The sequence below is a fragment of the Nanorana parkeri genome, unplaced genomic scaffold (genome assembly GCF_000935625.1).
Source record: "Nanorana parkeri isolate BGI_ZX_2015 unplaced genomic scaffold, ASM93562v1 scaffold795, whole genome shotgun sequence".
Taxonomy (NCBI): Eukaryota; Metazoa; Chordata; class Amphibia; order Anura; family Dicroglossidae; genus Nanorana; species Nanorana parkeri.
Genome location: NW_017307063.1, coordinates 91750 through 116918, shown reverse-complemented (window position 1 = coordinate 116918; position 25169 = coordinate 91750). Strand labels below are relative to the sequence as shown.

General features: G+C 42.3%; 1 protein-coding gene and 1 long non-coding RNA gene across 3 annotated transcripts; one reads left to right on the top strand and one right to left on the bottom strand.

Moving 5' to 3' along the window:
• The first annotated feature begins 282 nt into the window (after positions 1–282).
• Positions 283–21152, top strand: PNISR (PNN interacting serine and arginine rich protein). 2 transcript variants are annotated; one of them, XM_018564928.1, is made up of 12 exons: positions 283–456; positions 7784–7901; positions 8003–8194; positions 9383–9615; positions 9737–9917; positions 13396–13580; positions 14647–14787; positions 14966–15065; positions 15583–15636; positions 18514–18681; positions 19742–20792; positions 20962–21152. In XM_018564928.1, exons 2-12 carry the CDS (start codon positions 7814–7816, stop codon positions 20990–20992), a joined length of 2424 nt encoding a protein of 807 aa, XP_018420430.1. In that variant the 5' UTR covers positions 283–456; positions 7784–7813; the 3' UTR covers positions 20993–21152. The 2 variants fall into 2 exon arrangements, with proteins under 2 accessions (XP_018420430.1, XP_018420431.1); XM_018564929.1 differs by having other exon boundaries at positions 283–460.
• On the bottom strand, positions 16287–18506 carry LOC108793966. The gene is made up of 3 exons (XR_001941679.1): positions 18257–18506; positions 16914–16919; positions 16287–16297 (listed from the first exon to the last, which is right to left on the bottom strand). It is a non-coding gene; the product is annotated as an uncharacterized LOC108793966 (long non-coding RNA).
• Positions 21153–25169: the final 4017 nt, after the last annotated feature.

Sequence of the window (25169 nt, the reverse complement as noted above, 5' to 3'; positions counted from 1 at the left end):
ATAAAAAATTTAAAAAATTAAAAATAATTATAATAATAAAAAAAAACAATATTTTATCTTTTGGGAGTCATCACAACTTGCCAAATGTTACCAAGAAAGGCTGAGAACCACTGAATTAGAGTGATGGCTTCTCACCATGACCTGGATGGTTATACCGTCCAATCACATGGCTGGAAATAAAGAAGTTCCTCAGTGTACAACTAAGTGCACTGAGCCTGATGACCACTAGATGGCAGCACAGTGTCTCTATCTCGGCAGTGTCGCTCGCTCTTTCCTCGCCGCTCGCTGCTGATCACTTCCGCTCGGCGAAGCTGCAGCGCCATATTGTCTGGCAGGGAGATTCGGTTACCGCTGGAGGAGCGTCGCTTTGAGGCGTGTAGAGAGCACACAGCGGCCTGTTTAGGTGTTCTACAGTCGTGGAACGTGTAATATCGGGTCGTGTGGTGGGGTTTGCATGTAAGTATCCCCTCCCTGTAGAGTTGCTCGCACCCCCTGGCCGTGCTTCTCCTTAGGCCTGGCACGCAGGCGCGGACGCTGTTACCGTAGCGGCCCTGACACCGCGGGGGAGAAATGGCTGTCATTGTGCATGGGATTTGTGCTTGGCCACATTGCTACATCTGCCGAACCTCAACTAGAGGCATTGCAGGGGTCAGCTGAGGAGAGAGGGCGGGAAAGAGCGGGAGGCCGAGCGCTCATGAGGGACCGAAACGTGCGCAGTCTACCAGGCCTGCCCTGAGCTGAGGGGACATTTCACTTAACTATGGCTGTAGACATCTCCATTATTAGGGGGCCCCAGGGACACAGCCAATGTAGGCTTCCTACATTGCTTGTGTTTTGAATGTAGGTGGGCTGCCAGGATTATTGGGGGAGGTTTAATAAGAACTCGTTCATACTAAGGCCCATTTACACACACCAGAGTGCATCAGGGACATGCGTTGCAATAAAGCGCGTTCATGCACGTTTGATGGACTTTGGTGCGTGTCCCCATTGGTCCCTGGACGCGTGTCAACCATGGTAAAGTAGTACATGTCACAGATTTGGCCACATGTTCCGCCTATTTTTTTCCTGCACGTTCTCACGGGAAAAAACTTGCTTTCTCAGCTGTGTTTGGGGTGCCGTTAGTAATAGCAATGCAAGTGCGTTCCGAGTTTGCGTGTGTATTGTGAACGTGTGCACATTTGATTGCATGTTCACGATACGCCTTGGTGTAATGGGGCACTGGTGTTTTTCAGCGACTGATTAAAGCTAGTTGCCCCTTGTTCTGTATGTTACCCATCCGCACCAATGTTAGCATGGAAAAAATGCACACCTGCAACATTTTATTAGCACACTACCTCCGTGGTCGGTGCCAAGACCTGAAGAGTGTAAAAACTGTGTGATGTGCTGAAATGACAGATCACCTTCACCCCAACCGACCTCGGGGTGCTCAGCACACCAGTCTGCATGCTAAATCTCAGTATTGTAGTGTGTGGAGACTGTCACAAATGTCTTAGGGCTCGTTCACATTTTTAGCGGGGTGTAAGCAGACAGAAGCCTTGTTCCAACTTCATAAAAATCCTGCAACATTGTTATTAGTCACATGTCCAGGAGGTTTCCCTTACTGGTAAACCCCTTAGGATGGGTGCTGAAATGACTGCGCATGGCACCGCTTTGATCAATGTAGGAAACAAGATGCCATTAGCACATTGGAGAATTGTGTCCAAACCAAGCGTCTGTTTACGCATTTTGTCACAAGAATGGCCAATCTATATATGCGTCAAATAGACGTTTGGACGCAATTCTCCAGAGTGCTGGAGACATCTTGTTTCCTACATTATTAGTAACGACGTGAATCCAAGCGGTTCCTATTTGCCACAATTTTACTGTATGATGCTATTGTTGCAGCAAATTCAGAAAGAAATTCTGCCATATTGATAGGAAAGTGGAGGTAAATAAATAAGATGCCTGTAAATGTTCTCATGGTATAATTCGTAGTATTGTCACATTTAACTGGGCTTGTTCTGTAATGTTGAAGATGTTTTGTAGCTTCTCTAAAATACTTCTGTAGTTCTGAACTTGGAGAAGGTAGGAAATATCTTCAACATTGCAGAACAAGTCCAGTTGAACGTGATAAAAGCGGACCTTTACCACCTTTTCACTAAAAATCACATCAGCATTCAGCTCTACATGCTCACATAAAAGCATCTCGCATTCATTACTTAAACATTTTTCTTTTACTTACAACTATTGTTTTTCCACTTCTGGTTCTCTTGGGCATTAGAGATGTAGCCTGTAGCGAACCCGGTATGTGTTCTCTCACCTCCCGATCTACTGAGCCGACCTGTGACAGTCTCATTGTCACAGGTCGGCTAGAACTATGAGATGAGTGGAAATCACTCATCTCATAGTTCTCCTTTAACCCCATAGTTCTCCTTTTAAGAGATGCATCCTGGGAATGTTACATCAACAGAGCATTGCTGGGGAATCTAATCTGAACACTGCAAAGTCTCGCGAGATCTCACAGAAAGGCATGTTCTTCCCCCTGAGATGATGTGCATGGTCACATGTGCCAGAGTTCCAGGTTGTAAAGGGAGACATATTAAAGGAGACTTAGCCCTGGTTCACACCTAGGTGGCACCATTTATGCGCGTTAGCAGCATGCGTTTATTTGTGCTTTTTGGCAGCTCAGACAACGAAGTGAGCAATGGAAAAACGTGCAAAAACGCTTATGAAAATGTACAACATGCTGTTGCGCGTTTTTGGGCATTTCCAATGAAGTCTATGGGGAGGAAAGGCGCTTTTTTAACTGCCCAAAGAAGCTCCTGTATCTTTTCAGGCGTCTGATGTTTTCCTGCTGGGTGTTTTTCTGCTCAGGTATGAACCAGGGCCATTGCAAATCATGGGATTTCTTGTGTTGGGCAGTTAAAAGCACTTTTCGAACTGCTCCAAAACTCCTAGGTGTGAACCAGGGCTTATGGGGGAGAGTGAAATACACTCATCCCCATAGTTAGCCCTCGTTCACACCTGACCGTTTTGTAGGGCGTTCTACGCTCGACGAACGCTCTACAAAACGGTCAAAAATATAAATTGCATTGTAGTCAATGCCCTCGTTCCCACCTTGCCGTATTTCCGCCCGTCCCTAACGCCCTTCAAAACGGCCCACGCCTGAAAAGGTCCTGGGACTACTTTGGGCCGTTTTGTAGGGCGTTTTCCATTGGGATACAGCCAAGTAGCCTTCGACGGTCGCGCGACAGACGCGCATATTACAATACGCCTAGTTGTGAATGGGGCCTTAGAGCCGATGTGTCACAATGCAGCTGTCGCACATTGGCTCTATTATACACGTGTTGAGGGGAGAGTTAAATTGTGAGTGTAAGGCATGTAAGATTTATTTTCATTCAGCACAAACAGTGTATCTAAATATTATTTTAGGGAAACAAAACAGGTTTCCTAAGCATACCCTGGCTATATTTCATATAATGTTTGGGTCCTCCTTCATATTACAGCTTTCAACTTGTTGATCCTGCCAGGTTCAGCCTCTGCAGTAACTTTCTGTGGAAAGGTGGCCGCTACCCAAGTGGCTCCCAAAGCAGGCGCAGCATTGTCACCCTCCAAATACACACCTTCACTATGTACTGCAAGCTGATTGGCTGCGGTTACTGTTTGGTTAAAAGTTTCGGCCCATCTTCCTCGACAAAAGTCAAGGAAAAAATTGACTTTTGTCTTGGAGTGTTGCCAACAGGGCCACCTACGACTCTAATTTCAGGCAAGTTAGCAGGACAGGTCCAAAGTTTAAACAGTGTATGGCCGGCCAGGGCCACAGGAATAAAAAAAAAAAAAAAACTTGTACACGAACACAGGTAACGGAGACAGGCAGGAGCCATAAAGAAAACGTTAGCTGTCTGGTCACCCAAGAAAAACAGGAAAGTAAACCTATTTCTATGATCTAGACAAGTTTACCAGTTGCAGGTTAAAAGCAGTTTACCAAAATACAGCTGCTTGTAGGATGTCAGTTTACAATCATACACAGCAGCAGGGAATGCTTAACCCCTTTGTGACTGACGACGTACAGTGTACGTCGCCAGCATCGGGGCTGTTTAAACAGACTCCCTGCGACTTTTGCCGCCGGGACTCTGTTTAAACTTGTAGAGCCAACTGTCGGCTTTACAACAGAAGCGATCCTGGCGACTTACCTGTCGCCAGATCGCTTCTGCGTCCCGAAGAAGGGGCCGCCCCCCCCGCCGGACACCCCCGCCGTGCTTCCCGGGCTCCGTTGCCCCTCCTACGGGCCCGGGACCGGCGATCTTTGTGTCCGCGGGGAGCTGGGGAGGAGGTCGACGAACTTCCGTTCATCGATCCCCTCCCCGTTCTATGGGACCGGGAGCGATGCAGATTGCATCACTTCCGGTCCCTGGGCTGTCAGTTCTGGGCTCCTGCAGCCCAGCTATAAGCTATTGAAGTGCGATCTGCACTTCAATAGCTTATTTCCAGTGTAAAGGTGACACTGAGGGTCTTTTGGACCCCCAGCATCACCTTAAAGAGGACCTGTCACCACCATCTGCTATTACATGGGGGGGCTTGCAAGCCCCCCCATGTGATAGCAGTCAAAGTAAAGTAAAAAAAAAAACAGTTTTTAAAATTAAAATGAAATAAAATAAATCTAATAATAATAAAAAAAGAATTTTTAAAGTCCCCCGCCCCCACGAGCACGCGCGTCGCCATGTAAACACGCGTCGGGTGCGCCTACGCATGAAAACGACGAACGCGCTACACATGTTGGGTATCGCCGCGCATGCCGGAGTGAGAGCAATAATTCTAGGGGCAGTATTTTGGGGTATCTCTAAATTGATGACCTGTGGGGGCTTTTAAAGTGTCTTTTATTGATTTTTTTGGGGTACTGCAGTTTTTCGCCGTTTCACGGTCGCACGCAATCTGTAAACTGGGCATGTTGGGTATCGTTTTACTCGTTGTAACCTCATCTTTTATATTTCATTAAAAAAATGGGTAATTTGTTGTGTTTTGGGGCATTTAATTAAATTTGTCACTAAATTTTGGGGTTTAATAAGGAGTTGCGCTAATATTGCGCAACATAAACATTTTCAACTACCACCATTTTATTCTATAGGGTCTTGGCATTCAGAAAATATATAATGTTGGGGGGTTGTACGTCATTTTCAGGCCTAAAATGTGGAATATAACATGGGTACAAAAATGGAAAAAAGGGCCTCAGTCATGAAGGGGTTAAGATGTTTAAACGGTTTACCTGTGAAGGAGCAGTGAAGACATGATAAGATTGATACATCATCTAACTGGCACAGTGCTTGTGCAATAATCATACCTGGGACTCATTCAGACAGGGCATCAATAACAAGCTGTTGCTCCATGTTTGTACCAGCCCCTGACTGCCCACTTGAAAGCTAAAATAGCGGCCACTCAGGCTGGTGGTATGCACACTGTGGCGCAGGAGTAGGCAACCTCGGCACCCCAACTGTTGTCAAAACAGTCCCATGAGGCTTCGCAAGACTCTTGACAGCCACAGGGATGACTCCCAGAGGCATGATGAGGTTTGCAGTTTTACCACAGCTGGCGTGCCAAGGTTGCCTAACCCATTATATGCATTCAAGGAGACAATGCCTCAACTGGAAAAAAGACAATGAGGAGGTGGCAGTAGCGCCACCTGAATGCCGTGCAGCCTGAAAAGGGATCAACTGTTGATCACTTTTCAGAGGGGGTGGAGCCTGCCACTCGCTGGAACAAGGCCAATTATTATTTCTGCCTAAGTGAACTTTTCAGACCCAAACTATAGCTATCCAGTGATGTGTGTTGAATTTTAAGGTGAAGGGGTGTTGGCTTGCATGGCCAAAGTATTGACATTGGCAAATTCTCTTAACCCTTTTGCTTCCAGAGCAATTTTATTTTTCGCACATGATACATTTTTTTTCTGTCCTGGAAACTACCTAAACCCCCAGAACGTTGTATATTTTCTGAAAGCAGATGACCTGGGTATATGGGGATGCGCAAGGTGCACATTTTTTATGTTTATAACAATAGTTGGGCAACTGTATCAGATCTAAAAAGGTACAATAACGTGATTTTTAGTGTGCAGCAACACAATATAATCCCCTTTTAAAAAATATATAAATAAAAGATGAAACTGTCAAATCTCAAAACTGAGTATGTCTGTGAAAAAAACTGTATCAATAGTTGATACACTTTAGTGCTTGTTCACACCAATTGCAGTGTGTTCCAGAGCGGTAGCTGCTGGAATGCACCGCAATTGCTCACAAAACTTCCCCCTGCGTTCTGGGGCAGGAGGGGGCATGGCGGTGCATTGAAGTCAATGGTAAAACATTGCCTGCATTCCGTTCCACTGGAAACGCAAAAAATGCTGCTTGCTCTATTTTGTGCGTTTGCAGTCCAGTGCATTTGCACGTGTTCCAGTGCTTTCCAGACCAGAGAAAATGAGACATGCAGTTTTTTTTTTGTCTGGACCGGAACAGACTGCGCTGGTGTGAACAGAGCCCAGGGATACATTGGGATGCTTTTTTGGTCTGGACATGGTGTGAACAAGCCCTCAGTGATCAGGCAGCTATACAGCTGCCCATATTACTTCTACTAGAAAGCCTGGAGCCAGAGGTACTAAATATTAACAAGGTTTAACCCTTTTCATGCTATGTAGGACATGTCCTTGTCAGTAAAATGGTTAATGTTGCTCAGTCATTGGGGGGGGGTGCTGCGTTATATGGATCAAATACACATTTCTACAAATGCTCCCACCATGTCTCTGCTGTTCCACCCAAGTGCTGAGCAATTTTAATGGAAACGGCTTGATTATTTTCCAGCAGTGCTGTCGCCTACCTTCCCCCTCCCTGCCTCCTGTGTATTCTTATTGGCTAGTGAGGCAGACCACCATAATTGTCCAATATGATCTATAATGTGCCCATAGCAATGTGTGAGAAGGAGTAGCAAGATTCTTCGGGATGTGTCTGAGCTTTGCCCTTTAGAACAGCCTGGGAGTCGACTGTAGCATGTTGAAGATGGATGTAGATCTCCAGGGTGCCGTCACTATTTAGCTGACAGTAGTCACCCCCATTTGACAATGTGGCTTTAAATTAACGCTTCACTGACCCAACCCACTAGAAACTAACGTTTATTCTTAGATCGTAGTTTCCATGTAGCGCCTAGTGATAGTGTCTCAAGCATTCTTTTACAAGTAACCTGTGGGTCTTCGCATTAAATTCTGCAATGCAGTGCAGATTTTTTTTTTTCTCTGGGTTAACTTATTTTGGTTTGTATTCATGTATGTGGGGAAAAAAATAATGATCTACTGCTGTTAATGCTATTACCACGCCAGCATCATATGTCATTTTTACTTTGCTCATAGTCCCTCTGAAGGTTTAAAACTGCCAGCAATCTATAAAAGCAGGCACCCCTAGGTGCTTATTGTCATTGCACTTTGACCCAAAACCTAGCGCACTTTACCTCAGTAAATGAAGCTTTGGCCTACTTGCTCCTGAATTTTGGTCCATGAACCTCCCCTTCCACTGATCAATAGTTGGGTTCAGCAGGACCACGCCATAGTACTTACTTCTGAACATGTAGCAGCCATCCCAATCACTTCTACACAGCATGGAAGTGAAGTTCTGTGTAGACGGGATCTGTTCCTCAATCTCACCTCTGTGCACTGCAATCTCTCTCTCTCTCTCTCAATACAATTATATATTTTTTTAATATTTCATATCATCAGCACTGATTTGTGATGGAATTCTGCATGTGATTAAGCATTGGGATCTTTGTGTTACAGGTAGAGTGGTTAATATAAAGTGTGGCAGATATGTGGGATCAAGGTGGACAACCTTGGCAGCAATGGCCACTGAATCAGCAGCAGTGGATGGAATCATTTCAGCATCAACAAGATCCAAGTGAGTATGTCTAAGGATAGCTAAATGTGGTACCTGAAGTTTTGCCTAGTATGTAGCAATGTGCCTAATATTTTTGTCACCCATTCTTATGTTTTTATTAGGTCAGATAGATTGGGCAGCATTGGCCCAAGCATGGATCGCTCAGCGCGAAGCTACAGGTCAAGGAGTGGTGGAGCCACAGGGCATGATTCCCAATGGGCAGGACCTACCGCCTCCAGTTCCACAGATGGAACCTGTGCCCAACAACCATAATTTTCAAAATGATCCAAATTTTAATCGGATGTGGCAACCAGGTAACTTTCCAACTTTGACTTTTTTTAAAAAAAAACAGTTGATGGTATATGTATATACAAAATGCATTGTAAATAAGTAGCTGTTTTGTGTTCCTATAGTGAACTTATTAGGATAAGCAAAAAAATACCTATTGATCTTGTGAGAAATTCAGAGCTGTCCTGTGTACATGTCCTGGGTTATCTCTCAAGCAGTTTAACCTCCTTGGCGGTATTCCCAAGTGTGGCTCCGGGTTAATTTTCTGTACCATAAGCGGTAACCCCAAGCCACACTCGGGAATACACAGCGCGTTTCTTACCTTGTCCCTGGAGCCTCACTGTGTCCTCCGGCCGATGCAGATATCCGTCTTCCGGGTTCCGTCCCTTGCGAGCATCCGCGCCGCAGGGGGCCGAAACCGGCGGGAGATTCAAAAATAAAAAAAAAAAACGAAAACACATAGAACGAAAAAAGAAAAAATCATACCGCCAGGAAGGTTAATAAGCCCTTTTAGTTTATATCTTAGACTACTTAATTATGCATTTCTGTTTTGTAGAGATGGAGAGTGGGAGGGTTGGAGTAGGTTAGCAAAACTGGGCAGGACTGATACCACTCAGTGCCAATGCTGTTTAGTCAGCCCACATAAAAACCCAGGAGCTGGATACATTTCTGCAAGATTATCTGGTATTTTTCTGTTCTTGCAGGGTCATTAAATGAATAACACATGGAACATGTACTGCATGTGTTTTTCTTCTAATTATGGTGTCACGTAACCTTGAATCTTAAACGGAGTTTGTGTTCTTCTGAACGCTAGGCGTAGGCTTTATACATGGTCTTCGCTTTTACCCAAATCAATAGAAAACTCCACTCCTTCAGCTGTCAAAATACCTGGGTCTCTTTTAGCCACTGGTACTAGTATTGGGCTGTTGGGGGCCTAATAGCAATTTGGGCACAATTGAAGGCCCTGCGTACAGCATGAGCATGAAATCTAGGGGCTCCACAAGTACACAGATTTATTTGAAGATAAATGTGCACTTGTGCTGCACGGTACCTGTGCTACAGCTGTGTTATTTGGGACTGTTTAAAGGCATCACAGGTTCAATGTAAAGTTGGTTTATTTGTATCTAAACTTGTCTTGTTACCCCATGGGTTACCTTCTCTTGCTTTTTGGCTTGATGTATACCTTATGCTCTTATTCTGTGTAATACCTACAGAGTGGGGAGGAATGCATCATCAACCACCTCCACACCATCCTCCTCCTCCAGAACAGCCATGGATACCTCCTGTCCCTGGACCTATGGATATCGTCCCTCCATCTGAAGACAGCAATAGTCAAGACAGTGGAGATTTTACCAATGATAGACACATATTTAACCAGAACAATCATAACTTTGGAGGACCACCTGAAAGCTTTGCAATAGGGCCAGGAAATCAATTTGATTACCAAGTGAGCAAAAAAATATTCTATTTACAAGTATTCTATTGTATTATGCTGTTGTCACTTTGTAAGCAGAGGAAATTGCAATAGGTTTGCTGCAAAATCTTATATTTCTGTTTTTTTGTCATAGCATGGTTCCAGTGGATATGGTCCTCCTCAAGGTGGGTTTCATCCACCATACTGGCAGCAAGGCCCTCCTGGTCCTCCGGGTCCACCTGCTCCACCACCAAATAGAAGGGAAAGACCTTCCTTTAGAGAGAGACAACGCTCACCTGTGCCAGTACCACCCAAACAAGAGCCTCTGCAAATTGGTAAGTTAAATGGACCACTAAAATGGTAACTGTATGGAGTCAGTTACCAGCAACTATGGCAATAAGCATATTCCTTTTTGCTATTGTGTTGTTAGCAGTACCATCATGTAAAGAAACTGGTGCCTGCTATATCAGTCAAGTGTTTGTTTAAATTTTTCACTGAGATGCTAGCTTTGTTACTTGGTGATTCGCTGTAATGTCCCCTTATTACTTCCAGAGGGGAAGTTGACCCCCACCATGTGTCTAGGCTTACCTGTCCCTCTAGGGTGCCCTAATCATGCATGGGGGTGTCCACGTCATGTGAAATCTTGGGTTTTAGAGCTGTCAAACTCTAAAACAGCAGTGCCTGCTCGACAGACTTCAGCAGAGTGCAGGGGTGTCTACTAGATACCTTATGTCTCCTAAAGAGAACCTGTCACCTGCACTATATTATGTTGATAGGGCTTTAAGTAAAAAAAAACAATAATTTACGTTTCAAAAAATGAAAGCTCCTCATGAATGAGCGCTCGCCCGCTTCCTTTTGCAGCAGTGGTTTAGCTCGCTGTTCTGCTATTGAGCGAAAATAGACTACACATGTGGGTTAGGCAAACAGTTCTAGCCGAGTGCTTGTTCATGAGGAGCCGGGACTGCTCATGCAATGGTCGGTCTATCAGGGGGAACCCACTGGTGGAGCAATTATCCCTTTCGCTGCCTAGATTTTTTAATATTTTTTTTACATGTTTTTCACATGTTATAATCCACATTTTAGGCCTGAAAATTACTTCAAAACATAATCTGAATGCAAAGACCCTGTAGTATAAAATTATGGCAGTTGCAAATTTTTACGTTGCACAGTATTAGCCCAAGTCTTTATCAAATTTGTGTAAAATATAAAAAAAATGAGGTTACAGAGAATAAATAGTTACACAACATGCCCATGTTTAAAATTGTGTGCGTCCGTGAAACGGTGACGAATTATTGTACCCCAAATTGTCCATAGGTGACGCTTTACAAGCCTGTACAGGTTATCAGTTTAGAGACATCTGTGAATATTGTCCCTAGGATTATTGCTCTCACTCTGGCACACGCAATAATAACCAACGTGTAGCGCAATCGTAATTTTCATACGTGGGGGGCGTATTTCTACATTTCTATTTTTTTTTTTCAATCTTTTTACTTAATTGCTATCATATGAGGGGCTTTCAAGCTACACCGGCCCCTGGAAGCGATCTGGCGGCAGCTCAGCCACCAGAATTGCTTCCAGTGTAAAGACGACAGTCGGCTTTGCACATGTAAACAGTCTGTTGCTTTCTGTGCACTGCCTGCTTAGGCATATTAAATATAAAATGAATATGCTGGGGGTTTATTGCTGTAAAGAATGCAAAAACTGAACAAACTGTGAGTGGGTGTTTGTATTAACTCTAAATGATACCTCTTGGTTTGGCGAACCTGAAACTGCTTATGAGAGGAATGTATGTGGTCTACAAAAGCTTGTGTGCCAGTCTGCTGGAGAGCAAAGTGTACTGACTGGAGGTGTCAGGAGCAAGGTTCCCACAAGTGTGTGTGTGTGTACCTGCGTGCTGTTTTTGGAGTTTTCTATGTCCAGATCAGGGATTTTAGGTTCCGAGGATACTTTCTGAACATGCACTGGATGGTGATACCTTGTGCACTGTCCATGGTACCCCCTGACCCTAGGCATATCCGTTTGGATCTGCCCCCAGGCATATCCCGGTTGCCCCCCCCCCCCCCACCCTTTTAGAAAGATTGATCCCACCATTTGTACTGGTGACCATTGTGGCCATGAAAATGAGGGGAATTCCTGAATTTTAAAGTCTCCAAAACAAGAGGTGAGGGGAAATCTTCCAATGGAGGTCACCTGATCCAGGGACAACGGTCTAGGAGCGGAATTCCTTTCACTTTGGGAGACTTCCTATAGCTTCCGGTTGTGTCTATGGGACTATAAGTTAAGGGAACAATTCTCCAATAGTGCACAGACGGCAAAAAGAAAACTGACAGGTTGTAATCCTTCCTTATCCAAAATTTTAAAATAAAAAGTTTTGTGCTTGTGAAAAAAGAGTTGAGAGCTGGCATTGCTGACTTGATTTTAACAATAACTGCGTTGATCGCAGTCCTTTCACTTTTGTGATTTTAAAGTGTGTGTAAACTCTAACAATTACCTTCTCTTTTGCCTTTTTTTAGTTGGTTAAATTGAAAGTAATTCCACTCCAATGCATGCAGCTTTGTTCTAATGGAAATGGTGGCATTTGCTATCATTCCTGTTCTAGGCTGGTAATGCCCACTTACTGTACTCTATACTCTGTCATCTTGTGACAGGAAGAGTGCTAGGACAACAGAACATCCCCCCTCCCCTCCTACATACTTCACAGAAGTCAATTGGTTTGGGCTGGTGACACTGATTGAGATAACACTGCAGAGAGCACAAGACAACACTGGAGTTTTGCCAGGAATCAACAGCCATTTTCTTTTTTGCACCAAACAGATATAAGTAAATATATCATTTGGCAAGATAAGGCTATGTTTGAACTGTAGGCAAAGCATGTCAAATGCACCTCAATGGGGCATGCTCCTTTCAGGGAAATGCAATGCAACGCAAGCTAGATCAAACGCAGCCTCTGAATTGTCATGTGTAATTCCTCCAAGTCAATGGCAGTTTGCTGACTTGCGTTGGTGCTTTAAGCATAGGAAAACACCTGAGCCCTTACTGGCAGGATTTTCAGTTGGAAAAAAATGAAAACATACATCTAAGAACTAGTACACTGTAATATATTACATTTTTTTGGTGGATTGCATTTGTTTCTAACAATATACTCAACACAAACAATGTATGGTTTGTAATCCATAATGTTGTACAATAAATCCATAGCACTCCAATAATTAAACAGAATAATACGTTAGATAATGAAATCCTGCAAAAGAGTAACCATAAGGATAGAAAGATTCAGGCTCTTGGACTTCTGCTTTTTTCCTTGATGAAGGTTCCGGCTTCACTGGCTGCATGCTTGTTCCACGTCCAAAAGACAAACAGTGACGGTATGGGTTAATTGTAGGGGGGGAAAAATACTAATTACAAATTATACATATTATTTCTGTTAGTGTTTGGAGTTTAATTCCATTATGTTGTTGGAAAGAAATTGAATTCCAACACTGGTTGCTTTTTAGACAGATGTTTAAGATTTCTACAAATACAGTTGTTTCAGGATGCCCCCACTTTAAGGAAGAGCCCAGAAAATATCCTACACATCTGCTGTTGTGCACATCCTGTGCTTTTCCTCGGAACCTCTTCATGTGAACGATATCAATGTTCACTGGTTCTTTTACAGAGGAACTGCAAACAGAGCAGCCATATTTATTCCTAATTTTTATGTCAATGTATGAATGTATTAATGGTGCCTTTTGTGTGGCATTCTGAATTGCAGTGTTGGTGACCTTTTAATAATGAAGACTAGCCTTGATGTAAAGCTTATTTCTCTCATTATAGATGCTGTCAAACGCAGGACCTTGCCTGCATGGATTCGTGAAGGTTTAGAGAAAATGGAAAGGGAAAAGCAGAAGAAGCTGGAACGTGAGCGAATGGAGCAGCAGCGTGCTCAGATGAAGCAAGAACAGAAGAGTAAAAATGCTGAGCAGGGTGATGGTCCTCGTTTGCCTTTGAAAAGCAAATTTGTAAGTATCAAAATGCAGATACCTGCAGGTAGGAGACGCCAAGACTAAAGACAGAGGTGTGCAAATCACTATGGCTCTTCATATATTGTCAGATATAGACTGTACAGTAAACCTACAGTCATGGCCATAAATATCGGCACCCCTGCATTTCTGTCAGATAATGCACCACTTTGCGCAGAACATTGTTGCAATTACATATGTTTAGGCATTCTCATGTTTCTTTGTTTTGTATTGGTATGACATAAAATTAACAGCTTTTTGACAAAACAAAATGACAGCTTTTTGGTTAAGTCCATCATTCGATGGTTTTCAAAAAAAGGAATGAAAACAATTCAGTCCCTACAGTCAAACAAGGTGGAGGTTCACTGATGTTTTAGGGTTGCTTCAGGCACTGGATGTCTTGACTGTGTGCATGGCATTATGAAATCTGAAGACTACCAAAGAATTCTGGGGTGCAATGTAGGGCCCAGTTTCAGAAAGTTGTGTCTCCGTCAGAGGTCACGAGTCTTACAGCAGGACAATGACCCAAAGCACACGTCAAAAAAACCAGATATGGTTTCAGACAAAGCGCTGGGGAGTATTGAACTGGCCAGCAATTAGTCTAGATCTGAATCCCATAGAGCACCTGTGGAGAGATCTCCAAACAGCAGTTGGGGAAAGGAGCCCTTCTAATCTTAGAGACCTGGAGCAGTTGGCGAAAGAGTTCATTTATTTTTTCCAAGGGCTGTGCTACCAAATGTTAATTGAGGGTGCCAATAATTTTGTCCAGTCCATTTTTGGTGTTTTGCGTGGAATATGTCAGATTTGACTTTCTTTTTCTCCACTTTTCTGTGTCATTCCAATACAAAAAAATGTAGGGGTGCCAATATTTTTGTCCATGACTGTATATGAAATGCCTAGCCTTTGAGCCCTAATAGTAGGTTTAACAGATATGGTCTGTATGTGGGACATAACATATCTCTGTGTACAGTGGCATGCAGCTGAAATCTGTCTATAGAATAAAGGGAATTTATAGTAAGAAGATTTTTGCATATAAATGACCCAGCTTTTTATATTTCTTTTGTAGGACACTGATGATGAAGAAGAGGAAGATGATGAGAACGAAGAGGACAGAGTTAGTTTGAAAGTTAGCCGCAGTCCTTCCCCAGCTCCGCAGGAAGAGAACAGTGAGTCAGAATTAACTGAAGAGGAGAGGGCTTATCAAATGGTACGTGTTTTGTTCATATGTCTGCACCACAGAAGTTAAGAACATATTTGATGCAGGTCCACTAGTATGACATTGATATAAAATTGTCCTGGATGGGTGAGGCTTGCACAAGACTATTTTTTCTTTCTTAGTTACCTTAAATGACACCTACTTAGACCATTTTGTTTTTACCATCTAGATGATTTTGACAAAAACGATGCTAACAGAAATTCTTTTGGATGTCACAAATGAAGAAATTTATACTGTGGCTAAAGAGACTCATCGTAAAGCAACTAAAGGTAGCCTTTTTATTTTGAATGCATGGCCTTTTTATTTATGATTAGTTTGTGTTGGTGGAGAATATTCTCCCTGTAAAACCATTGTTCCATTTAGGCAAGTTTCATAGAACCAGAAGTTGGCCAGAAAGACTTGTTTTGCCCATATTGCATTTTTAGTAGTTTTAGTACATTACTTCTACATCAATTCATACAGAACCATATAATAACGTATTGCAGGTTGTTACCTTAGCTATTTTCTATAAGGAAGTTTTCCACTATCTGACACATTTCTTATCCTTTTTAAGAATAGTCACAAACCCCTCAATTCCTTGTTTTTACCACAACACAACTTCTAATAGTCCGCTTAGGAGTGTGAAATAAATTCTGCTTGTACTATTTTATGGATTTTGTGTTTTAACCTTTCTTCTCTCCCCCCAAATAGCAGCAATAGTAATAAATTTTGCATAGAAGCTCATGACTTTGAGGTCGTGACTATGTGTGTTTAACATGTTGTTCCTGTTGTTGCTGTGATACAAAGCTCCTGCAAGGCAGCTGGCACAGTCCAGTGCACTGGCTTCCCTTACTGGACTTGGTAAGTGTGTTCCACAATTACTGGATGGGTGGGATTTTGTGGGATAAGACAGTTTCTGTAACATGTGCATGATTTTTATGAAAGCATGTCCACTTTCTGCCATGAAATGCGAGTCAAAGACAGTTTACCTCACATTTATTTTACTGGTGGATTCAATTTTGTCTAGACTGCCACACAAACATCTGCTGGCTGACTGTACCCGTTCACAAGTGCAGTCGGAAAATTCTAAATAAGTGTTACATTTTGTTTAGTGCAATGTACTGGATATGTTTTAGTAGTATAAACAATGTCCTATTTTAATGCTGTTTAGAATCTGCATTTTGATGGTACAAATGTGAGTAAAACGTTGCTCTAAAATCTACTAATGCCCCCTCTGCAAGCCTGTCATCCATAAATGCAGAAGCACCTTAGATGAAGCTAAAACAGCTTCTGTTTGTGGCCTTATCCCTTCAGCGCTGCCTTCTCTATAAAGCGAGGCAGATGTTGACTGGTCATACAAGATAATGGTAGTACTCGTCATTGTTTCAGCGCATGTGCTGGGTGGACATATTGTCTTCTGACTTGCTGCAATTGCGTTTTATGTAGATAAGAATGTGCAGACTGTGCATTAAGCTGGGGGATATAGATGTATGGTACAGATTGGTACAATGTACCTGTTAGACTTATTTTATGCTTTTGGTCAGGATTACTAAATTTTAGGACACAGCTACAGTTGTCTTTTACAGATAAGATAATATCTGTAAAATAATAATCTTTATTAGCTCTGGCTTTGTAGTTTAATGCTTTCTGTGCCAAGTATTCATTTTTCAGCATTTTGGACTTTATACAGTGTGCCCGTACATCGATTGCATTACATTTGACTGTGTGTCTATTGTATGTGTTATGCCTATTCAACCTATCTTGCTGTAAAGCAAAAAATAAAAATTGTAAAGAAAATATTTCTCTATATGGAAACTATATTTGATCTTTTAATTGACCTCTCAGCTAAATGCCACTTTAATGGTATACTTGTGTCTTCTCATGAGCTTGTTTGGGTTATTAAATAAAGTTTAGTAGAGGTAGGCGTGAGGAATTGAGTTCTTTTGTTAATATATTTGACCATCTTTTCATCGACTCTAAGCCAAAGGTGGTGCTTTCTGGTCCTGTCATCCGTTTTTTTTCTCTGCTTTGATTTTGGAGACTGTAGACTGTCCCACACATAGGTACAGTCAGAGATCTGTGGTAACAGGACCTAAAAGTTCATGCACCTGGAATTTTAACTGATAGTTACACTCCACTGATTCCTTCCATTTCCTTTTAATTGTCCTATACCATCTGACCTACTCATTCATTGAAAACAAAAAGTCTTTTAGGCTGCGTTCGTACCAAAACGCATGCATTAACACATGTTGCAATGAGGAGTGTTTTAAAAGACTTGTGCTGCGTTTTAATGCCAGTTTAAATGAAAAAATAAAGCACTTAGGACTTTTCTCAATGCAGTACAACAAATTTGTTTAGCCAAGTCCTACTGCCTTGCCTCTGGGAGAATGGACACTAGGTAACAAAAAACAGACTGGCACCTCTCCTCCTGTTCTTGTGGTATATGCCCCTCTTCACCAGAACAGGGCTTAAAATAGCTCCGTGTCCTAGGAGTTTGGGCACCCTTATTCTTTTCTATGGATATTGTGAAGTCCAATGTATGTGGTTAAAGCTGCTTTTATAAATGGTACATCTTGCGTGAAATGACCCTCCTGGTATAGTAGATATCTGTTTTAAAAAAAAAAAAAAAAGGATAAAAAATTGGTAAACTTACATGGCTGAAACCTTAAAGTGACACTAAACTCAGAAGTTAAATCTTAAAAATGCATTCAAGTCCCCTAACTATTAACAAAAATGTATCTTATTTGTGTATCACTCGGCTGTAGATCCTCAAATCATCTCTGAATACATGCTGACACTGTCCTATCTGGAGGGTGTCTACTTTTGTTCCCCATGGTCCCTGTGTGTGTTGTAAAGTAGCCACTGCTCCAAGCTCACTCCCGTGATAGGCTACAATCTCATACAAATTAGTAAACTAAACATGAGATTGTAGTCCATCACTTGGAGCAGTGGCTACTTTACAACACACAGGGACCATGGGGAAGAAAAGAAGCCACCCTCCAGAAGGAAGGACAGTGTGAGCACTATTTCAGAGATGGATGGAGGATCCACAGCTGAGTGATACACAAATACCCAAGTGTTAGTTAATAGTTAGGGTACTTGAATGCATTTTTAAGATTTAACTCCTGAGTTTAGTGTCACTTTAAATGTTTTCGCCATTTTTAAAGTGGTTCATGTTAAATGTAAAACAGGCTTTAAAATGTATTTTAGGGGGGAAAAAAGTCCAGTAGCTCATGGGGTCATAATATGGGGTATTTTTAGGTTTTCAATCATTTAATGCTTGAACATGCCCTGCAGACACTCGGTAGTAAAAAATAAACATAAAAAATTCAGAAATTGGATCTTTCTCACTGGACACTCCCCCTCCTTGAAGTTTAGGCATTTTAGCTTACATAATCGGGTTTAAACTTGCAAATGAGAAATGGAAATGAGAAACTGTGTGGGGGTTTAGTTTACTGCCCTACTATTCCTGTTTAATCACAGAGTACAAATTGTCTGAGCCACCCTGATTTTCTGTAGTTTGCAGCTAAGGAGCCTTTATGTGCTCCTAATAAGTATGTGTATAGAAAATAAATCCTTGCATTTTATTTGCAAAACTGACCCACAGGAATGGGAAATTCCTCCTTTGCATGTACTAACTATATCAGTACCAGCATGCTGTGTACCTAAGAAAAAAAAAAGGCAGTAGGTTGAGAAATCTCTCATTGCTGCTTGATGGACTGGGCTTTATGCATGCAGGTGGACTGGGTGGTTATGGATCTGCAGAAAGTGAAGATGAGAGGAGTGATAGAGGTTCAGAATCATCCGATACTGATGAAGAAGAACTCCGCCATAGGATACGTCAGAAGCTGGAAGCCTTTAAACGAAAGGAAAAAGAGCAACAGTTACTTGAAAGACAACAAGAAGGTAACCTTTTTTTCTTTCTTAGACTTTTTTTGTGAATTAGGGATAAGTACAGATGTATAAATTACTTGCCTGGAGGCAGCAGAGGTATTGGCATTGGACAGTTAATGATAGAGGGAGGTGTTTACTATCAGGAGTGTCAGGGCCCTGGATCCAAGGGTTTTCACAGGGATTGGTTTGAGGTTTCATACAGATATTGGCACTTCAGTAGTGATGACACCGACCCTCTTATGGCAGGGCATGTTTCCTTTTAAGGGGGTAGTACTGCATCTCTGTTTTCTTGACAAAACTATCATTTACCCTGCTGCACAATACTGTAGTAACGCTACCAGATCTACTTCTTAGCCTGCAACAGCACAGCACAGTGAAAGGAAGGAGCAGCACATCGATAAGCTCATCTCTTTGCTCTCTCCTCCTATATACATTTTGCACTGTACCATAGTTGATTGGCTACTTGTGTTGCTTCTCCCCCCTGCAGTCTAAGCTCTGTTTCTATTTGCAACTTCTGCCCCAATTGGAAACGTTTCCACTGGGACAGGATGTGATGGAACTCTCCAGTGGGGCACAGACTGCAACTAAACACTGTTTTATCACAACTGGAAAGGATTAAAACCTCACAGGTTACTATGACTCTGTGTCTTCTTGTCCTGGTTACAACTAGGAATGGGCTCAGGTTCGGACCTGTGCTATATAAGGTATATGATTTCATCACAAGCATCCCCTGCCCCTTTGTTTACATGCAGCTGTGAGGCAGGGAATGCCCCTCACGCAGCTGATTGGGTGAAAGTGCTCATGCACTTCTTTGTTTGAAGGAGCTCACACACCTAGTGACATCCACTCTTCATTTCCTATCGTAGGTGGACAGAAGGGAGTGCAGAAAGGAATACAAATTTAACAGGAGTTTTCATTCTTCTTCACAAGTCTATCCAAAATGTGGAAAACGGTTTCGGCTGGAGTTGGCCTTTAATAACCCTTTCCTCTGCTTGCATTTAGTAATTAACAAATATTTGTTTTGATGGTTACCGAAGGTTGACAGATTTTTTTTTTTTCACCCTAATTTCAGATGAGAAACAAGATGGTGACGACAATGACAACAACAATAATGATATTGAAAATAATGACGTAGACAAGCCCAATGCAGATATTACAGATAACCTAGAAATAAATGAGAAAAGAAAAGTAGAAAGCGAGATAGAAAGTGAAAAGAAAAAGTCTGAGGCTTTACCTATGCTTGAGCCTAAAAAGGAAGCAAAGGAAAGGCCTCCTGCTAGAAAATCAAGGAGCTCGAGTAGTAGCAGTAGCAGCAGTAGTAGTAGCAGCAAAGGGCGAAGTAGCAGTAGTAGCAGCAGTGACTACAGCACCAGCTCTTCAAGCAGCCATAGTTCATCTCCCTCTTTACCCAAGAGGAAAAAGAGACGTAGTCATAGCCCATCCCCATCACGCAAAGTAAGACGTAGCAGGAGTAGGAGTGTTGCACGTAAAAATCGTAGAGACAGAAGTAGAAGCAGGGAGAAAATTAGTGAGCGGAGGAGATCTAGCAAAAATAGCATGGATCGAGAATGGCGAAGGGAGCTTAGTCACAGCAGAGAAAGAAGGGTGAACCGCTCCAGAGATGGGCACGCTGTTCGTAGCAGAAGCAGGGATAGACGTAAAAGTGACGATCATCGCAGAAGCTCTAGTAGAAGCGGACACAAGCATAGGGGCAGTAGCAGGGAAAGAGAGAAGGGAAGGAGTAGGAGTATTGAAATGGACAGGAAGAGAAGAGAATCTGAAAAAGAAAGAAAAAAGGAGAAATTAAAGAAAGATGAAAAATATAAGTATGTTCAGGAAGATGATAGAATTAAAAGTAGGAGAGAGGGTGAAAGAACGTTCTCCCGTAGCGAGTCATCTTCCTCCAAGATGTCTCGGCAGGACTCCAGGCATGAGAGCAAAAAAAATTCTACAAAGGAGCAGAAGAAGCGAACATCATCTAGTGGAAGAAGCAGTTCAGAATCGCCTGTATACAAGGATAAAAAATCTAAGAAAGGCAAACGTAGCCGGTCACGGTCTTTGGAGAAATCTCAAAGGTCTGGTAAGAAGGCAAGCCGCAAACACAAGTCTAAGACCCGATCAAGGTAGTACACTTTTTCTTTCTCTTACCTAATATTTTTTTATTTATCATTTGTAATTGTATGATGATTATGACACTGTCCGTTACTATTATTAACGTTAACTTTGTTTCCAAAAGGTACTTATTACTGCTCTAGATCACACTAATACTGGCCTTTTATTTTTGTTTTGCAGATCATCAACACCCGTTCGTCGTAAACGCTGATAGATCACAGAGCATTATAATATTTTTTTTAAAATTCAATGAGTTTTATGGGCTTGTCTCATTTTAGAGACACATTATGGCTACGTAGGTGCGGAAAATGATTTTTCTTTTTTTTTTTTGTTCCCCATTTCCTATTTCCCTACTATCTACTTTTTAAATGTGTACATGATTTTTCCTTTTTCTTGCTCATGAAAGTAAAAGATTATTAAAACTAATTTGTATTGTATATTTTCAGCATATTGGTAATAGGTTTTTTGTTTTTTTTCAGCTGTAATGTTCTGCAGTTAACGGTTAAATGTCTTGTCATGTTAATAAAGTACTGTCATTATTTTTGTATTTCTAACAACAAAGAAAAAGTCATTTTACAAGTTACTTTTAGACTTTGCACAGTTTTTAGGATTGATTGATTGCTGAATGGTTTCATATTTCCACAACATGTTATATTTTTACATCACAGCCAGCCCACATACTGCTACAGATGTGAACCAGATTTGGCTGATCTGAGAAAAAAAACTGAAATGCAAATACTTTCATAGTTTGCTGTGGTTTGGTGAATAAATCTGACTTCAGTGTTTATATCTGTAACAGGCAGAAAAGAAATGTAAACGTTAAAATGGCATTTTTTTTTTTTTTGTATAGTGATTTGAGACCAGTTTGTGTAGTCATATAGAAAAATCTCCCTTGCCTCAACCACCTGGCTGGCCCTGGATTGGGAGTAGAGAAGTCTACTTGGAGCGGTTGAGACAACAGGAAAGAAATGTGTGGGGGTACATTGATGGAACTATAAAATGGCCTGAAACGAATGCTACATTTTCATGTAAATCAGTAACATTTAAAGTGTATTTGCACTTTTGCAGCCATAGTGGGATACCACTTATTTTATGTGTCACATGGTTCTCATTCTGCAGAGTGCATCAATTAGACAGACCTGTCTGGCAGACTAGCAGTAGTGTAGAGTAGAGTGCAGCAGTCAGACAGAACCAATACTACAGCAGCAACCACAGGGGTGTGGAAATTTTTGAAAAACTACTTGTCCAAGGGCTAAAGCGGGGGCCGAATCTACTTGTCCTTCATAACAATCTACTTGTCCCAATACAAAAAAAATAGTTTTAATTAAAACTAGGGATGCACCAATACCGGTTTTTGGGTATAGAGTACCGATATTTTGCTTTCGGTGCTCACCGAGTATCTGTGCTTCCGTTTGCATGAGCAGGCTTCCCGGCAATCAGGCCAGCGGGTAATGAGATGCTACCCGGCTTCCTGACTGCCAGGGAAGCCGACTCCATGCTTGGCCGGCTTGATTGTGAATGGCTTGGAAGCCGGTTTCCCGGCCAATCAGCATCGAGCCAGCTTCCTGGCCAATTGGGAGACGGGTCATTAGTCGCTGACCCGCTTCCTGATTGCACGGGAAGCTGGCTCCATGTTCCCCTCCGGCACTGCCGGTCAGAGGAAGTCTTCCTCTGACCAGAAGTTCAGGTATTGGAGAAGATATCGAGCATTTGGGCGAGTACAAGTACTTGCCCAAATACTCTGTATCTGTGCATCCCTAATCAAAACTGTATTGGTCTGTGCTAAATAGCGCTTCTCAGTGGTCAGCGTGGTCCTCAGACCACGCTGACCAATGAGTGCTTGCAATTTGCGAGCGAAATTCAAAATGCATAGGGCAGGACTGCGCTGGACAGTACGGGGTAAGGACAGTACACCTGTACCGGCGGAGGGTAAGGACTGTTTGCCGAAAGGTAAGTATAGCCGGGGGGTGGGGGGTTTTGGGAGAGACGGGGGCCAGATTTGATCGGGTAATTCCATTTTCCCATATTACCTGGGAAAGTGAACTTGCCCTTTAATGCACATTGTGCGTGTGGGAGAGTTCTGCTGCCTCGCTACCACAATACGGCACAGTGAAATGGCGGCAGCACTCAACGCACACACACAATGTCCTATGCGTGCGTTTATTTGCATGCAGATGGCGGGGGCAGCGGGGTTTTTTTTTTTTTTATATTGTCACTTTTTTTTTAATTTTATTTTGTACTTTTTCATAACTTTTTTACATTTTTATTATATTTCCCCCCCACCTAATTTTATTTCTATCACATAGGGATTTAAAATCCTCTAAGTGATAGTTTGGAGGTGACAGGTTCTTTTTATGGAACCTGCCCTCCAACACAGAACTGATGTTGTGTGTAGTTCCTGACAGCTGAGACAGGTGGCGCTGTGATCACAGCGCACCCTGTCTCAGTGATAACACAGAGCAGACGAAAAACCTCCGTTTTTCGTCTGCTCTATGGTGAGCTCATGTTCCGTGGTTTCGGGTCCGCTAGAGGAGCGGGGACCCCGAAAACCACGGGGGGCAGTGTGGACAGAATCGCCGCCTCTCGTTTCATACAAGTGATCAGATCACTTGAAAACGAGCGGCGGCTCCACACTGTACACTTGGCTCTGCTTGTCCGGAGCGGGGCTAAGTGTACAAAAAAACTACTCGCCCGGCGCCCGAAACTGCATGTCCCGGGCGTCGGGCGATAGGAATTCCACACCCCTGAACCAGTTATGGTTGTGCTTACATGAGTGGATATTCAGTCTAATTATGGAAGGAGAAATCACCTTCAGTTTCACATTTGTCACCCTACAACACCCTATTCTCATACACTGCACACTTCTAAAGCTAGAAGCATTTTGAGATCAAGCAGTTGAACTACCAGAGTTCAGCTGATAATGATCCTCCCAGCTCTATATGAAGCATCAAACTCTAGTAAATGTTTCTTAACCCCTTCATGACAGGCCTTTTTTTTATTTTTTGCACCCATGTTATATTCCACATTTTAGGCCTGAAAATGACTTAAAACCCCCAAACATATTTTCTGAATGCCAAGACCCTATAGAATAAAATGGTGGTAGTTGGAAATGTTTATGTTGCGCAATATTAGCGCAACTCCTTATTAAACCCCAACATTTAGTGAAAAATTTTATTAAAAGCCCAAAAGCACAACAAAATACCCCTTTTTTAATGAAATATAAAAGATGAGGTTACAACAAGTAAAACGATACCCAACATGCCCAGGTTACAAATTGTGTGCGTCCGTGAAACGGTGAAAAACTGCAGTACCCCAAAAAATCCATAGACGCTTTAAAAGCCCCCACAGGTCATCAATTTAGAGATGCCCCAAATTACTGGCCCTAGAATTATTGCTCTCATAATAATGTGTAGCGCGTTCATCGTTTTCATACGTAGGTGCACCCGACGCGTGTGCTCGCGGGGGACTTTTAAAATTTTTTTGGTTATATTAAATTTCTTTTATTTCATTTTAATTTAAACTTTTTTTTTTTTTTACTTTGACTGCTATCATATGGGGGGGGGGCCCCCCATGTGATAGCAGATGGTGGTGACAGGTACTCTTTAAGGTGATGCTGGAGGTCCAAAAGACCCCCAGTGTCACCTTTTCACTGGAAATAAGCTATTGAAGTGCAGATCGATCTTCAATAGCTGTGTCGCCAGAATCACTTCTGTTGTAAAGCCGACAGTTGGCTCTACAAGTTTAAACAGACCCGATGCTGGCGACGTACACTGTACGTTGTCAGTTACGAAGGGGTTAAAGTGTATTTCCATTTTTGCAGTCAAATTTGGGAAAACCCCTCTAAATGTTCATTATGTGTTTCTGTTCACAAAGCGTAATGAAAAATAACTTTTTTAAAAAAGGGAAAAAGTCTTACCTTGTAGAGGTTTTGTTTAAGCAGCCAAGATGGCTAATTCCAGGTTTTCCCCCATGAGCCCTCACAGTGATCCTGTCCCAATAGAAAAGCTCGGGGCTGAGATTTGAGGATTGTGTTTATCTGATGAGCTACAGTAACCTGCAACGGACAAGCTACCTTAGACCCCTCACAGCCCCTCCTAACATTTCGGAGAAAAAGAAATGACATTTTAACCTTTAAAACCCCTAACCCAAGGAAAAGCTATGTAAACTGCAAGAAGGTTTTTTTTGTTTTAAAGCTAATGCACTGTGAATGGGAACATGTAACAAATACAAAATAGTTGTTATCCCAATTTGGCTGCGCAAGTGGAAATACACTTCAAAGGAAACTTGGTGGCTGCCATTGTGTTTTGGAAAATGGCAGTTGCCTGCCTTCAACATCCGTTTGTGTTGGTGACCTAAACGAAGCATGCAGCAAGTAGTCAGAACTCCGG

Bases quoted from the DNA above. Each gene is read 5' to 3' on its own strand.
- PNISR (XM_018564928.1), top strand. From the start codon at position 7,814: ATGTGGGATCAAGGTGGACAACCTTGGCAGCAATGGCCACTGAATCAG. The intron at 9,918-13,395 runs GTAAGTTAAATG...CTCTCATTATAG, and splicing joins ACAAGAGCCTCTGCAAATTG to ATGCTGTCAAACGCAGGACC. The intron at 14,788-14,965 runs GTACGTGTTTTG...TTTACCATCTAG, and splicing joins AGGAGAGGGCTTATCAAATG to ATGATTTTGACAAAAACGAT.